We start from the raw sequence: 17693 nt of genomic DNA, 5'->3' as shown, positions 1-17693 counted from the left end.
CACATCCTCGTACAGGCTCTCCCATTCATGTAATTTAAGACACAGGAGCTACTCCTAAACTGACATTCATGCAGAAGGTCTGTGTTTGGGGTCATGCACCTACAGCTGCTGTGTCCCAACGGACATGAATGGGACTGCCTGCATTGGTATACACAAACCACCTATGCATTCCTGTAGTAGTATGCCCATATGAACAAGGCCTTTAAGTGGTTGTAAACTCTCCAAAAAACAACCTGCAAGACAAAGGCTATCGGCTTACCTATAGGCAACAGTGGTTGTAAAGGGCACCAAAGAGAAAACAAAATCCCAACTTCCTTTCTATTATTCATTTGCATTATGTATACCTAATTTAAAGTCCAAAACCTTTCCCCTTCCTTCTTTTTGACACTTAGAGCTTTGGAGAGAGATAAGTAAACACTAAAGATGGATGTGCTTGGGTAAAATTTCATTAATGGGGCTTACAACTACTTTAAAACAGAAGTCCCGCAATTTTTTTTTTTTTTTTTTAAGTCAGCAGCTACAAATACTGCTGCTGCTGACTTTTAAAATAAGAACACTTACCTGCCCAGGGCGCCTGCGATGTCGGCACCTGAGGCCGAACCGTCCCTCGCTCCTTGGATGCTGCCACCGGCATTTTCGGTAAGGGAATCAGGAAATGAAGGCTTGCGGCTTCACTTCCAGGTTCCCTACCGTGCATTTGCGAGTCACGCTGCACAATCCAAATGGTCCGTGCTGTCTCTGGGACCCGTGTGTGTCCCAGCAGACAGCGCTGTGGGATGGGAAGAGGTGTAGACTCCAGTGGGAGTCAATGCCCGGAAGTGGGTGCAAATACATGTCTTAGACAGGTATCTGCACCCCCCTCCCCCCGAAAGGTGCCAAATGTGACACCGGAAGGGGGGAGGGTTCCGAAAAGGTTCAATTTTTGTGTGAACCTCCACTTTAAGAGAGCTTTGTCCATGAACTCGAAAGAGGATTTTAAGGCTAGTACAAAAAAATTTTTATTTTTTATATTGGGGTGGAGGATAGAACTTTCTGACTTTTATTACTATGGGTCCCCAGTTAGGATTTCCCTTCACTTCTTGTTTTAGTGACAATGTAGAATAAGAAGTCAAGTTTAATTCTGTTTCTCACCCTTTCCAAAAATGTATAGAATCCAACTACAAGTAAAAAAAAAAAAAAAATTGATGGTGTGTTCTGTGTTCAGATTTAATAGTTAGGCAATCAAAACCTGGAATATTGTGAGGGTGTACTAGTTCATTACTTTATTTTTATTTTTTGAATTCTTAAAGCGGAGGTCTGCCCTCCCCACAAAAAATTAACAGTCAGCAGCAAAAAATACTGCATCTGCTGACTTTTAATATATGGACACTTACCTGTGCAGCGAGCCCGCGATGCTGACACCCCAGCTAATCTTGATATCGGTTGTCAGGTGCAGCCGCCACCATTTGCCGGTAAAAGAACCGGGCAATGAAGCCTTTTGGCTTCACAGCCAGATCCCTACTGCGCGCTGCGCCTTCTAATTGGCCTGGCAGCAGAGGAAGGAGGAGGGGGGTCAAACTTTGCCACGGTGCCATTTCCGGAAGTGGGGAAGGGAACCTGTCAAGAACCTGAAAGGTGTCAAATGTGGCACCGGGGGGGGGGGGGGGGGGGAATGCATAAGCAGAAGTTCCACTTTTGGGTGGAGCTCCGCCTTTAATGGCAAGGAGGCCTGACAGGGGGCAGGTATTGCCCAAAGACTTGAGAGGATTGTTCATGCTAACTTACAGCCTACCCTTCAAACCATTCTATGTTTGTTCATGCATTTATTTATTTGAGGAAATTGTAGAGGCCACAAGTTCTAGTCTTTTTTTTAATTTCGCATTACGGGTACTTGGGTATCAACGGACATTTCTCAGCATACTCAAAGGTTTTATTGACCAATGTTGCTGACTTGATTTTTTTTTTTCTTTACAGTTTGAAGAGAAGCTATATGATACAAAGGAGGAATATGAGAAATTGCTTAAGAGTACGTATTTATTATTTTTCGTCCTATCAATGTTTGCAAAAACAATACTTGGCTAAGTTAGACTCTGAACTGTGTCCTTGTTACTTAATAATATTGTAAATAATATAAAGAATGTATTAAAGAGCCAATGTCCTTAAAAGCATAGGGCCCTAAAGGCAGGTACCACACGGTACGCAGCGTATTTCAGTCGGCTACAGACTTTGACAGGCTACAGGCAGCAGGTCTGGATACTGCACTAAAGTTCCAGGATTGCACCCACCGGGGCTAGACACCCCATGGGACTGTAATGTGCTGGTAGCCTGCCACATATGTCATTTTACTTTTGCTCAATTGTTAACCTGACAGTAACATTCTTCTCCAAAAAGAATCCGTACACATCTACTATTTAATAGACTTGTAATCTATTTTCCCTGAAATGGTCTCTGTACACACGGTCGGACTTTCTGATGGAAAATGTGCGATCGGACTGTGTTGTCAGAAATTCTAATAATGTGTGCGCTCCATCTGACTTTTTTCGTCGGAATTTCCGACACAGTTTGAGATCTGGATATAAAATTTTCCGACCACAAAATCCGATGTGTAGACAATTGCGATGCACAAAGTGCCACGCATGCTCAGAATAAATTATGAGAGGAAAGCTATTGGCTACTGGCCTTTTTATAGTCCTGTTGTACGTGTTCTATGTCACCTCGTTCTGAACGATCGGATTTTCCACCAACTTTGTGCGACTGTGTGTATGCAAGACAAGTTTGGGCCAAAATCCGTCAGAAAAAATCTGACGGATTTTGACGTTGGAATGTCCGACCGTGTGTATGGGGCATTACTGTTTTTTTTTCTGCCTCCTTGTAACGTCCTCCTTGAGGAAGAGGGTGGCTACATTCCTACTTACAGTGGGACCATGGGAATAAACGTAGCCACACTTTAACAGGAAATCAGATCACAACAGCAAAAAAATAAATAAATAATAATTTGGAGGTTTAGAGCGATAGAAGGTATTATTTTAAAAATACATACTTTAATCAAAATATTTAATTTTTAACCAGAGTTTAGTATAACTTTAAAAGCAAATAAATAGAACTTCTTGTTTTTTTAACAATGTTTTGAAGCTGTACAAATATGATTTTGATCAGTGATAAACCGGTAAAAATAGGTTTCCACTACTGACTTTTACTTTTGAAAATGCCAGCACCATGGCTCTATTGTGCCAATATTTATATTCATTAACCCGGAGCAGGTATGCAGATAAGAATTTTTGTACTTTCCTTAAACGTTTCTGATGTGCATACAGGCTCTGGCTTAGAAAGCATTCAGACCCACGGGTCAGGATTACAGCCAGGTAAAGAGCATTTTTAAAAGGTTAGCAATGATATCTCCTGCATCTCTTAGATTAAATAATTAATTTAAAACCTTGATGACCACAATATGTAGATTAAAGTTACAGTACATTTTTTAAAGCTTTGAAATTTTGTTTACAATAATATAAAATGTCTATGTACTGAAAATATACTACAGCTGCGGGAGGTATATAATTGACGCCGGAAATATAGAAAAAATCTGGATTCAATTAATATTTTATTTTGCTATTGACTGCCTGATGGGCAAGCTGGTGCTCAATCATAAATATTTAACATTCCTCAAATAATTTGGGATGATAACCAATGTCACTCCTCAGCTTATAATTCAGATCCTCCACATGATACTGTATTAAGTTCACCAACACCAGGCCCACCGGGGAACTTCTTTCGTCATGGGGCGGTCCCGGTCCCTGGATGAAGATTAATGCACTGAATGTTCGAGGCACTGTGTTCAGGGTGCCCTTCATTCGCAATCTTTCCCCAGTCCTCTAGGTTGAGTGACCTCGGGTGTCATTCAGCATGGAAGACTGAGTACTTCTTTTAGTAAAAAAGAACTGCAGGGGACACCTGCAAATTAAAGGGGAACATTGCAACCAATGCTGTCTTGTTGTATATATTAAAGTTAGCCCAAGGTTGAGATTTAAGCCAAGGCTAGTTTATGCCATGACAGTAGGTACTTCACTGACACTGACCTGTTGCTCTTGGGCCCTGGACCTCTCAGTACTAATCATGTACCTTTCTAGAGGGCTGATTGAAGCATATTCTTTGTGTGATGCAATGGAAATATCAGAGTGATTGACTTTGGCTCAGCTTGACTCATATTTACTCATTCAGCACTTGTTCTTCTACATTCTAGGTGGAGATTTGCTGTTTCAGCAAGTTCCAATGGTGAAAATGGATGGCTTGAAACTAGTACAATCAAAAGCCATCTTGAAATACATAGCTGGAAAATACAACATATACGGGAAGGACTTAAAAGAAAGACTTTTGTAAGTATTCACTGAACATGGCATACTTGTATAAATGTAAAGAAAGTTAAAGTGGTTGTAAACCCTTACAAACCACTTTGACCTACAGGTAAGCCTAGATTAAGGCTTACCTGTAGGTCCAAGAAATATCTCCTAAACCTATACGGTTTAGGAGATATTTGCCCGAAGACAGGCACCGCTGTCTACGGCGCATGCGTCGTAGACAGCGGCATGCAGGCGCACTGAGCGCGGCATTTCCAACAACGGAGCTGCCGCGCGTGTCGCTCCCGTGCGCATGTGCGGGAGTGACGTCATTGCGGCTTCGCCGAATGACAGCGGCGGAGCTGCGAGACCCCACCGAGAAGATGGACGCTCCGGACTACAGGGGACAGCGGTGACTTCGCTGGCTCCTGTGTCAGGTAAGTGACACATAATGGACTACTATGCGATGCATAGTAGTCCATTATGCTTTGCCTTTGCAGGGAATGAAAGAGGAAGTAAACTCATCAGGGTTTACTTCCTCTTTAAAACAATACGTATTACATTTACAAACGTGGTACAATGAGCGCATATGCGATTACAACATATAGTAATAAATTCAACTGTGCCATATTGTTATACTAGGATTCCATGGTCTAATATACACACCCACACACATTTAAAAAATTTTTTTTTATCATTCATAAGTTTTAGGTTAAGTTCACCCCTGATACATTTTCTACTGAAATTAATGGAAATGCATTAAAACATATGTCAATGTTCAGGAACATGCATCATCATGGGATGTAAACTCACGTTGCAATGCATTTTGAATGAAAAGCCAACGTGCATCATAATACACACAACGCAATCACATTTATTTACCATGACATGCACCTTAACTCAAAAAAAAAAAAAAAAGAGTAATCTCCCCCTTTGGGGGGCCACATGGTTTGATCAAAAATACTTGTATTGAAAAGATTGCTTACAAAAAGGTAATAAAACAAAAGCTGAAAAAACACCTCCATCAAACACCCATTAAAATATGACAACATTGTCATGGAAGGTCCGAACGCTGACTGACTAGACACTCCTATTCCATCTATAAGGCACCACAGATTTTTAAATGTAGTGGCCATAACCGTTGCAGGGCGGCCTTGACTTATTGGGCTTACCAGTTACCTTCTCTTGGCCTGCTCTTCCACGTCTAGGGGTTCCCAGGGTTGATACCCAACAACTTGAACACTGACACGAATAAAGTCCTTTTTAAAAGGTTTTATTTTGCAGTAGTAACATACAATAAAACAGTCTCTCATGGGAACAGAGGGCACGGGTGAACAACTCAGGCACCTTGAACTGCAGGTCTAGCAAAGTCTCTAATTCCACCCAGAGAGTAGCCACTCGCAGCTGGGTACTACAAGGCTGAACAGATCCCTAGCCAGAGATCATGGCAGTCAGCACATTGACTCAAAACTTGAAGCAATCCTATGAATGTGTACAAGTTGTAACTAAGGGTGAACAGGAGCCTTTTTCCTCAGTACCTGGAATGTTCTCTGTCTCCTCAATGGTACTGGAAAACGTGAATTTGTCAATGTCCTTCCCAACTCAGTAACCAGGCACTTCTCAGGATGCCACTTGCCGGCCCTCCTCCAAAGAGTCCTCCCCCGGTTACTTCCACGAGCTGTGGTGACTCTCCAAGCCGAGAGCACACCCAGACACCTTGAATCCTCCCTCAGTTACTGTGCCTTGGACCAGCCGGTTCCGTGACTCGGGAACAGATGCATCCCTACCCCAGACCAGGCAGGTCTATTAGGGGCCTCTAACAGGAACATGTTGCGGGATGTCGAACACCCCGTGACCGCGACCCCTCACGGGGCTACCCCAGTCCTGGAACCAGAACAGACCACATGGGCCTCACAAACTCCTCTCCCTGAACACGTGACCCCACATCTTAAGTACCCCTTCCCAGACTCCCCAGCGGGGCCCGACACTCCCACTGATTGGTTCAGAGAAGGTTGATACTCAAAACGTCAAACCAGGCCTGGTTCTCTCATGCCTCACTGCTCACATGACCAGGCAGAACTTCCAAAACAGCCCGGCCAGACTGGTGTCAAGGCCTACCTACGTAATTAACCCTCATAACCCCTACTGTTCTGAGGCAAAAACTAAATTTACATGCGTATGACATTTTGTCCAAAATGTCATCCACTACAGAAAGATTATACAGTAGGTTGCAGGGGCCAATAGATGTAGACCTTCCATGCCAAGGTTTTTGATGGGCTGTTTTGCAAAATAAACCACTTATGAGAGCTTGATTTAGACGACAATAGCCTATATGTAAATCAGCCCCACAAGATAAACCAGGATGAATGGATTAGGATATGTCCGGGACACAAAGTAGCCTAATCTCAGCTTATATTGACTATATTGTGAAAAATATTAGTAAATCCTGGCGCCAACCAAAAATATGCTGAAAAATGTGAAGCTGCCCCTTTAAGTGATTATACCACCTCTGAAAAGCAAACCAATGAAAAGCAAGGGGCTAACACATATGTGATAATTGCATGTGAACAAAGGATAAAAACACAATCCAAATATACTTGAGAGCCCAAAGGTAAAAAAAAAAATATTTATAAGAATTATTAATAAATATTACACAGTCCAAGAAATTTTCCTAAATCTTGCTGAAGAAAGCTTCAATCACCGTGCTCCTGGTCTTAAAGGTGCCTCAGATACTCCTCAGATAAGTGCTCCACCACAAAGTATACTAAATGTACGCTTACCAACAGCATCTATGATATGCCTCTTTGGTGTCACCCTTTTTGCACATTGTTTTCACAATTTTCAAACTAAAGAATGGTATATGATAAACTACCACCAGCTAATCTCCTCAAACATCAATAGCTGAGACCCAGGGAGAGATAATAATCCAGGATAGCGTGATATTGTTTTGTTAAAAGTCCAAACAAGGATTAAAAATATAAATTTGCCACTCACATTTCAAGGTGCTATAGTCAGCACCAACACAAGCAGCCTATTTGATTGCCCTGCACACTGCTCGGTCCGAGCCGGCATGTGTTCCAAACGGCCAAATGTTCAAACTAGATAAAAAAATGAAATTACGTTACATATGGCAGACGCGTAGCCTCAATGCATTTCTCTTGTCAGCATCGTCAGGAGCTTCCACTTTGTGATGGAACACATATATGAGGAGTATCTGAGGCACCTTTAAGACCAGGAGCATGGTGATTGGAGCTTTCTTCAGCAAGATGTATGAACATTTCTTGGACTGTGCAATTTCTATTAATAATTCTTATAAATAAATAAATTTTCACCTTTGGACTCTCAAGTATATTTGGATTGTTTTTTATCCTTTTTTTTTCACATGCAATTATCACATATGTGTTCGCACCTTGCTTTTCATTGGTTCGTATATATTGACTGTATTGCTTTCTAAAAAGAACCCCAATAAAGGATAACAGTTATATTAGGAGGTCAGATTCACTTGGATAAGTCCAGTGGACTGTTTTTGTCACAGCTTGCATTAGGTGTAGAGATCAATGCAGATCAGTTATATCCACGCATGCAGACAGAACCTGGAAATGGCAAGTAGTAATATTAGCAGCACAAGCACTGGGCACAGCCACTGTTAGTGGCAGGAAGCAAGCAGCTTGAATGTTACAAAGCAGGCACTGTAGCTGGTAAATATGGAAAACCAACCATGCATGGCACCTCGTCCATATCGAATATTGTAGAACATACCAAGCCACCCTTACTCCCACACAGGTTCCTATTGGTCAATCTCACCATGTTATCTGGGACAGTTTCAAGGCCAAGAAGATGACTGTGGAGTGTCACCAAATTGAGCTTAAGCCAAGTACCTCATTGGCACCACTGGTCCTCTTAACTGCCACACAACCACGTCCAGTTCCAGTTATACCACTCTCAAACTGCAGCAGCCATCAAGTCCCATCCAGATGATGTGGATGGCTTGGTATATTCTGCATTGTTCGCTATGGACAAGGTGTCATGGGGTGCTGCCTTTCAGGAACTACAAGGGAATGCTTACAAGGCCATTCCCCTGCTTAAAGAGAGGGAACATCGATAACAGGACTTCCTGTTCCTGAAGAGAAGTTTTATTATAAGCTTAATAGATGTAAATGTCAGGCATGTATAAAACTTGGTAAATACGTTTTTTTTTCATGAGAAATATTGCTGTGTCACTGGCAGGGAAGGGGTTAACATCAGGGGCGATGAAAGGGTTAAATGTGTTCCCTGTTGGTGCTTTTTTACTGTGTGGGGAAGTGCTGATTGGAACAACACAGAGATCGCTGTTCTTAATCACTATGAACAGAGCTCCATGTTGTCCCCTGCCAAAACGGGGATCTGCCTTGTTTACATAGGCGGGTCCCTGTTTTGCCTCTCTATGAATCGATAGCGGGTAGCCGGCAGACATCGGGGCACCGCCAGGCACGCGCATCTGCTCCTCCTCTATGCAGCGGACAGGTGCACGCCCACACTATCCATTGCATGAAATGACATACAGGTATGTTATTTCACACAATAGAGCTGGCCTGCCACAGTATATTTACATTGGGCGGTCTTCCAATTCATGAAATTTGAGCTGGGCACTGCAGTGTTTTCTTATCTCTCTTCAAAGCACTATGTCCTGTAGCTGTCTTCTGCTCCGTTCTTCTGTTATCAGCCTGATAATTCCTGACACGATTTTTGTCAACTGAGATAAAAGCAGCCTGAGTTTTGTGTTGGGGAGAATGCTATAAATTAGCAGACCCCTGAACTATTCAACGATCAGTTCTGAAAGTCTCTATCTATGAGGAGAGGGGGTGTATGCCTTTCCTGCAATCGGCTGTCTTGGTTGTATGTCCAGGCTTCACTGCAGTGTTGAACGGGAAGAGAAAATCTCCTAACATGATGTGCACTTTCTAAAGAATATATAAACCTGAAGACAGCAGATATACATGTAAAACTTATGTAGGGAGATTTGTTTCATCTCTGTGTATCATCTGAGGCTGTTCTCTTCACTGGGAATATGTGAGGATTTACATCCACTTTAATAATTAGAAAGTTAAATAATTAGAATTAGAAAGTGATGTGTCTGTAGTTGCAATGTCTCTGCAAAGGCCTCCCTCACACCCTTATACTCACCTTGCCTGCGCTCCCTTGCTGTTCCTTCCTCTGTCGCAGACAATACCAAAATCATCATTGTGGGCAACCAGGGAGGTGGTAGTGTAACTCCCTTGGTCATGTGACAATGCTCCAGCACAGCAAATGACTACTGGATAGAAGCACTATCACAGAAGAGAAGGTTGAATTTTCTTCCACCCTTGTAAGCACAAGATGGTGTATCTGGCTACAAAGAATAGCAGGCATTGGTTAGTATAAAAGGGACAGAGGGGACCATTTTTAGAGACGTTGCCCTGTATGTTCAAAGTGACAGTGGGGTTGAGTGCAGAATCCGGTGCAGCTTTGTAGAAAACCAATCATCTTCCAGTTTTTTGTCAAAGCTTAATTGAACAAACGGTTCAAAGTTAGACGCTGATTGGCTACCATGCACAGCTGCAGCAGATTGTGCACGCTCTAGCTTTAGTAAATCAATCCCAGTGTCTCTGTAATAGCAGGGTTCTTCTGTGACTCAGTCCTACATAGGGCTGTTCTTAGAGAAGGGTCCATTGGTATCAGTGATAATTACTGTGCATTTTCTTGTGTTCCAGCATTGATATGTATACCGAGGGGATCGCAGACCTAATGGCTTTGATTATATCATTATTCTTTATGGATGAAGCTGAACAGCAAAAACAACGGGATCTTGTAAAACAAAAAGCTTTGAACAGATATTTTCCAGTTTATGAAAAGGTATGATTTTTTTTTTTTTTTTTTTTAACAATGGTCTACATAGATTTAAAAAGAATAGAAGTGGATGTATAGCCTGTTCATAATCTATTATGAATCAGGATAAAACCTGTCCCCATCACTACACACTGCCTACACCCTCTATGTTCAGTGAGTTAAAGAGTAACTTCACTTTTGTTGATAAAAAAAAACATTCCCCTCTGGGTGATCTACAGTATGTACATTGCAAGGATGTTGTAGATTTCGACCTTTTGTTATTCTGAAGAAATCCCTGTGTGTTTGTGTGTATCCATGTGGGAAAATAAAGTGGGGTGCATACTATAAGAAAATCGGGTGAACGTTGGTCCGATTTTTCTCGCTGTTTCACAGCAAATCAAAACCGATGAAAGAGTTTGTATGAAAATTCTTGCGAATTTTGTTGTACGACAAAGGCATTTTTGTTTGTTGCTTCTGATCATGCGCAGTCTTTCTTTTCTGATATTTCTTGTATGAAAATGGTACAAATTGAACGAAAATCATTTGTTCTGTTGCTGTACGTGAAACATTTTGGAGTTTGTCCTTATATATTACCATATTGAACACAGAACCTCGAACACTTTCGATAACTCTGAAGCATATACATTTTTAACAAAATCAGAGGCAGTTTCAGTTTTTTATACCCATTTGGTGGGGAGAACACTGGCATTTTGGGCCAGTTTTGACATCCTGCCAAGATATATAATAAATTTGTCTTTGTGCAGATGCCATACAACTACTGATCAATTATTTTTTCCTATGAATATGCATGCTGGTATTCCCCATGCATATAATGCAGGAGAATTGCCAGATAATCTAAGCATCCATCTAATGTAGGGCATAACCCAATTATTGGCTTCACAATTTTACACTGAACTGATACTGTGTTACTTCTAGAATAATTGGCTGTCAATGTTTTCTGCAACGTATAAACATAGCACTCCTCATCCAGTCAAACTGAAGTTGACTGTAAATAACCATGGTCATCTCATGTCAGTGTGTGCCATTTAAAGCTGACTCTTACCTACCCTGTGCAAAGCTCCAATTTTTTTTATAGTTTTGGTCAATGTTAAAACTACTGTCAAGTTTTTATCACATAGATATAGATATATATATTAATAATAATATATAATTAGATATATATATTTATATATTTATATTTATAGATAGATAGATACAGTGCCTTACGAAAGTATTCGGCCCCCTTGAACTTTTTAACCTTTTGCCACATTTCAGGCTTTACAGATATAACCTTTTTATTTGTGAAGAATCACCAACAAGTGGGACACAATTGTGAAGTAGAATGACATCTATTGGATATTTTAAACTTTTTTAGCAAATAAAAAACCGAAAAGTGGTGCGCGCAAAAATGATTCGGCCCCTTTACTTTCAGTGCAGCAAACTCACTCCAGAAGTTCAGCGAGGATCTCTGAATGATCCAATGTTGTCCTAAATGACTGATGGTGATAAATAGAATCCACCTGTGTGTAATCAAGTCTCTGTATAAATGCACCTGCTCTGTGATAGTCTCAGGGTTCTGATGAAAGCGCAGAGAGCATCATGAAGACCAAGGAACACACCAGGCAGGTCCGTAATACTGTTGTGGAGAATTTTAAAGCCGGATTTGGATACAAAAAGATTTCCCAAGCTTTAAACATCCCAAGGAGCACTGTGCAAGCGATCATTTTGAAATGGAAGGAAGGAGTATCAGACCACTGCAAATCTACCAAGACCTGGCCGTCCCTCTAAACTTTCAGCTCAGACAAGGAGAAGACTGATCAGAGATGCAGCCAAGAGGCCCATGATCACTCTGGATGAACTGCAGAGAACTACAGCTGAGGTGGGAGAGTCTGTCCATAGGACAACAATCAGTCGTACACTGCACAAATCTGGCCTTTATGGAAGAGTGGCAAGAAGAAAGCCATTTCTCAAAGATATCCATAAAAAGTCTCGTCTCAAGTTTGCCACAAGCCACCTGGGAGACACACCAAACATGTGGAAGAAGGTGCTCTGGTCAGATGAAACCAAAATCTAACTTTTTGCCCACAATACAAAACGATATGTTTGGCGTAAAAGCAACACAGCTCATCACCCTCAACACACCATCCCCACTGTCAAACATGGTGGTGGCAGCATCATGGTTTGGGCCTGCTTTTCTTCAGCAGGGACAGGGAAGATGGTTAAAATTGAGGGGAAGATGGATGCAGCCAAATACAGGACCATTCTGGATGAAAACCTGTTGGAGTCTGCAAAAGACCTGAAACTGGGACGGAGATTTATCTTCCAACAAAACAATGATCCCAAACATACAGCAAAATCTACAAAGGAATGGTTCACAAATAAACGTATCCAGGTGTTAGAATGGGCAAGTCAAAGTCCAGACCTGAATCCAATCGAGAATCTGTGGAAAGAGCTGAAAACTGCTGTTCACAAACGCTCTCCATCCAACCTCACTGAGCTCGAGCTGTTTTGCAAGGAAGAATGGGCAAGAACTTCAGTCTCTCGATGTGCAAAACTGATAGACATACCCCAAGCGACTTGCAGCTGTAATCGCAGCAAAAGGTGGCTCTACAAAGTATTAACGCAAGGGGGCCGAATAATTGTGCATGCCCCACTTTTCATTTTTTTATTAGTTAAAAAAGTTTCAAAAATCCAATAGATTTCGTTCCACTTCACAATTGTGTCCCACTTGTTGGTGATTCTTCACAAAAAATAAAAATGTTATATCTTTATGTTTGAAGCCTGAAATGTGGCAAAAGGTTGAAAAGTTCAAGGGGGCCGAATACTTTTGCAAGGCACTGTAGATAGATAGATAGATAGATAGAACAAAAATTAAATGCTTAAATGAAGAAAAGTCCATAGGAATGTGATAGCAAAAAATAAAAGTGAGTGTGAAACTTAATAAAAAATCTAATATTCATTAAAGTCCCAATTATCAACTGAGAAAATGTGACAAAATTGTGCTATCTTCCATCACCAATAAGTTCTGATCACCGTGAGAAATACACGCTTACCTGAGGCAAGCAACAAACAGCTTGCAGCTAAACACCCAGCCAGAGTCTTGTCCTAGGGGATCCGGGATAAACAGCTCAGAGGGTGTCAAACCAGGTACCCAAAGCGACCGGTAAACCTCTATTAAGATGTAACGGAGACTCTCAGATGTATAGTAGGTATCACCCAGAAATAGAAAAGAGGGAACTTCCCATAGTGTAATACTGATAAACTTGCCAGGGTCAAGCTCTTCTACATCTCCTTCATGTAGAAGAAGAGAAGATTATTATTATTTTTTTTTTTTTGTGATTCCACTTTTGTTCAGGTGATGGATGTCAGGTGGAGTAGGGATAGAGTGAAAATATCACCGATCTCATAAAACCTGAACCTATCATAAAGTAAATAATACTGTTTGCAATGCCTCATACTCAGACTTCAATACTGTGCCCTGGAAATGCCCTGGAAACAGTTAAGTCCTCTAGGACACCACTGGGAGCTTCTGGACTACCCAATCAGCCCATGCCCCAAGCTAAATCCTGCAATGCCCAGTGAACTCTCTGATCAATGGCATCTGAGACACAGGCCCATTCTCTGAAGACACAGAACATTTTTCACCGATTGGTTTCATTGCACATCACGGGAGGCCTCTTCCCTTCTTTTCCAAATGTGGGAAGCATATTGTCTTCTTTGATAGCTACTTCTCTTTGGCTGCTAAACACCTTGCCTCTCGCCAAGATGTGATCCCCCAACTGGTACTCTAGTCAATTCTCACAGCATAAACTCTATATTAATACAGCTGGATATGAGGAATGGACACACTTTGCTGAAATCTCAAGGTAGTACATAGCATCTAGATCTGTGGGTCACAGTCAGCTGCACAACAATAAAATGAATGTAGAACTAAACCCTCCTATGCTTTACAGCTAAGAAAGCTGCCGTCTTAACCTCTGTTTGATTTGCAGTTGCCATGGTGCTGCAAATGTGTTCATTTGTGACACCAGCTAATTCATGGCTTGACAGTCCAGTTGAAAGCATGAGCAAATGTGATGGTTATCATTCACAGCATGCCTTGAACATAACTGTTTTGGGAAACAGTTAAATCAGTGGGTTTAGTTGCATTTCAAGGTAATCAATTTGGTAGATAGATCTGTGGATATGTAGCAGTCATTTCCAACAACAGTCTCTAATGCCGCGTACACACGACCAGACTTTCCGGCAGACTAGGTCCGACGGTCTTCCCGACTGACTTTTCAGCGGAGTTCCAACGAACTTCCGAACGAACGGACTTGGCCACACATGAACAGACTAAGTCTGTTTGTTTTGAACGTGATGACGTAAGACGGGACTAAAAAAGGAAGTTCAATAGCCAGTAGCCAATAGCTTCCCTTGCATTGTATTTGGTCCGTCGGACCAGCATACAGACAATCGGTTTTCCCGATAGGAATTGAGTCCGTCGGACAGATTTGAAACATGTTCTATTTCTAGGTCCGTTGGATTTTTATAACCAAAAATGCTCGGATTAGCCCACACACGATCGGATTGTCCGATGGACTGATCCCCTCGGACCTAGTTTGCCGGAGAGTCCGGTCTTGTGTACACGGCATTAGGCATCCTCATGGAAATTCCCAGGGAAACCTTCTTTAGAACAGAGAAAAACTGTTGACCCTATGGCAGGTCAAGGTATATCCAGCACACAGAGAAACATGTTACTTCAGTGACTGCCTTCAACACCCAACACTTCAACTGGTGCCCTTTTCTCTGATTGTAAGAAGATGTCGCCCGATCATGGAACAGCAACTTGGTTGCTATATGGTGGGAGAAATGGGGCCAAACTTTGTAAGAACTCCTTACATGGCAATCTCTGTGATTACATTTACTTTTTTTTTTGTGTAACTAATCCTATTTTATTTGTTTAGGCTTTGGCAAACCAGGAATATTTAGTTGGAAAACAATTTAGTATAGCAGATGTGCAGCTCCTGGAACTCATTTTAGCAGTGGAAGAGCTACATCCCTCTATCCTGCAAAACTTTCCTAATTTACAGGTAAAAAAAATTACATACTTGTTGTGCTATTTTTTTTATTTAAAGTATAGGTTACCTCAGTGTTTCTCAACTCCTGTCCTCAAGGCGCACCAACAGGTCATGTTTTCAGGATTTCCACTATTTTGCACAGGTGATTTGATCAGTTTTCACTGCCTTAGTAATTACCACAGCCATTTCATCTAAGGGAAATCCTGAAAACATGACCTGTTGGTGCGCCTTGAGGACTGGAGTTGAGAAACACTGGGTTACCTTTTTATGAAAAACCCTTGTGATAGTGCAAGACCCTGTCACTGTGATAATGTAGGCGATAATGACACAGGATTCGCATTACCAGTTAATGCAAAGTTCCAGACTGTCATTTCTGAGCGGAGAAAGCTTTTTTGTTTTTCCTCCAGATTCTGTAGTCCCAGATTGGGGCCTGAAGCTTGAAGGTTCCAAAGTGTATTGGGTGGGAAGGAACCTTCAATCCTGTGTCCAGATTTTACTAGGTGCCTGCAGCCTGGGTGAGTACACAGGTGTGCAGGGTCGTATATATTCAAGCCTGAGAATAGCTCGGAGCTCTCAGTTTGGAGACAGCAGGTCTCACCCAGGGGTCAGCGGAGCTCCAGCTAGAAGTTGGGAGACAGAAGGCTTCAACCAGGGGTCAGAGGTGCCCCAGCCAGAAGTCAAGAGACAATAGGTTTCAACCAAAGGGTCAGAGGTGCCCTGCTAGCAGACAGGTTTCATTCCAGGAGTCAGGTAGGCTCCTATCGGGGTATCAAGGGGCACTGTGATTAAAGGCTAAGTGAACCAAGTGAACCAGAGAAGCTGGGCAATACAGTCAGAGGGACTGGTAAGAAGGGTAGCGATGCTGCTGACATGGGAGCCAGGTGGCTCTGCATTTTCAGTTGACTGTCATTGTTGATGGTAGAAACCCCTGCATGGGCAACTGATGTCTATATGTTCACTTTTCATTTGGTTCAATAAAAGTGGGCTGCCATGCCCTTAATACAGATTGACCTGGAGCAACCCATTGGAAAAGTATATACCACACCCTTTAACCACCCCCCATGTCCTTAGCTATTATACTAGAATTACAATCACACACTTAACACAGTCCTCCTCTACAGTGCCCAGCTCTCTCCTTCACCAGGCACTATTTACTTTTCCCCTGAACCTGTGCGCCAGTACTCGGGTATGATTACAAGCGCTACAGAGATGAATGAAAGTGTCCGACTTTGCGCTTCTATTTGTCTCTATAGAATATGTAGCCATACCCGCACACTGTAACATGGTCATTGGGAGAACATTTTATGAAAAAACTGCCTGGGGCAGGCAATAAACAGTGGGACCCTACTGCGTCTGAAGTTTAATTTTTAACTATAAAAGCTATGGGGGGATTAGTGGGCTACGTACCGTGTGCTGAATCATTTTGCAATAGATTGATGAAAAATGTTTAGCTGACAGTTAACCTATGTCTTGTCAATTACACCACTCCAAAGTGGTGGTTTTCCATTATTTGTTCTATACTATATATACTACATGAACATCACAGCTGAATCTTAACTTTGCATTATGCTTCCAGCAGTCGCCAAGGAATCTCGGATTAAGTTATTACCTTTGCGTTTACAAGGCTTATGTTTTATACTATTTTTATGTCATCCTATTCAAACATTTTTATTTATATGAAGGATGGCTTTTAATATACTGTTCTATTGCTTATTTTAGACTTTCAAAGGAAGAATATCTTCAATCCCAACAATTAAGAAGTTTTTGGCCCCAGGAAGTAAAAGAAAGCCTATTCCTGATGAAACATATGTAAACAATATAAATAAAATTTTCAGCTGATGTGAACAAGAAATATCAACACCCATGTAGAAAAAAAGTACAAAGATTAATATGCATACTTTTGCACCCATATTAAAGTGTGCAGTTTATATGTGTTTGAAGTTTATGTTTCAGAGTTTTTATTAAAGGCTCTATGGAAATTCTATCTAACTTTATTTATTTTTAAGAAAAACAATTTTTTTAGCTGGATGTGCCTAAATGATGCATGTATGGATGTGGGGCTGAGAAGGGTTGGGAGCTGGAGAGAGATTTTGCAAGTGGAAGGAGTGTGAAAATTCCTGTACACACAATCGGACTTTCCGATGGGAAATGTTAGATAACAGGCTGTTGGTGGTAAATCCAACCGTGTGTATGCTCCATCGGACAATTGTCAGATTTTCCGTGGACAAATGTTGGCTAGCATGTTTTAAAATTTTCTGCGAACAAATGTGTGTTGTCGGATTTTCCGAGTGCGTGTACAAAAGTCCAAAGTACAAACACGCATGCTCGGAAGCAAGGATGAGCCAGAAGCAGTTGGTCTTGCAAACTAGCATTCGTAATGGAGAATTAACATTCGTGATGTGGCAAATTACGAAATCTCGAAATGCAGCGCACAATTCTCTTCTTTAATGGGATAATAATGAAGCTGCTTTGCTGGTGA

At 41.6% G+C, this 17693-nt stretch overlaps 2 protein-coding genes across 3 annotated transcripts in view; both read left to right on the top strand.

Annotated features, from left to right (window-relative positions):
* Positions 1–17198, top strand: part of LOC143988322 (glutathione S-transferase 3-like) — a 30470-nt gene extending 13272 nt beyond the window's left edge. The window contains exons 3-7 of the mRNA XM_077487792.1: positions 1954–2005; positions 4217–4349; positions 10040–10181; positions 15101–15226; positions 16934–17198. Of these exons, the coding sequence (XP_077343918.1) occupies positions 1954–2005; positions 4217–4349; positions 10040–10181; positions 15101–15226; positions 16934–17053 (573 nt within the window). The 3' untranslated portion in view covers positions 17054–17198. The remainder of the gene's footprint in view (positions 1–1953; positions 2006–4216; positions 4350–10039; positions 10182–15100; positions 15227–16933) is intronic.
* The window catches only part of LOC143988320 (glutathione S-transferase 3-like), a 127626-nt gene that overhangs the window by 13210 nt on the left and 96723 nt on the right, over positions 1–17693 (top strand). The gene's annotated exons all lie outside the window — the stretch shown is intronic.

This window comes from Lithobates pipiens, unplaced genomic scaffold, assembly GCF_037356315.1.
Source record: "Lithobates pipiens isolate NorthernLeopardFrog02 unplaced genomic scaffold, aLitPip1_a1.2 Scaffold_18, whole genome shotgun sequence".
Lineage (NCBI taxonomy): Eukaryota > Metazoa > Chordata > Amphibia > Anura > Ranidae > Lithobates > Lithobates pipiens.
The sequence above is the reverse complement of the archived record's forward strand: the minus strand, read 5'-3'. Positions and strand labels throughout refer to the sequence as shown.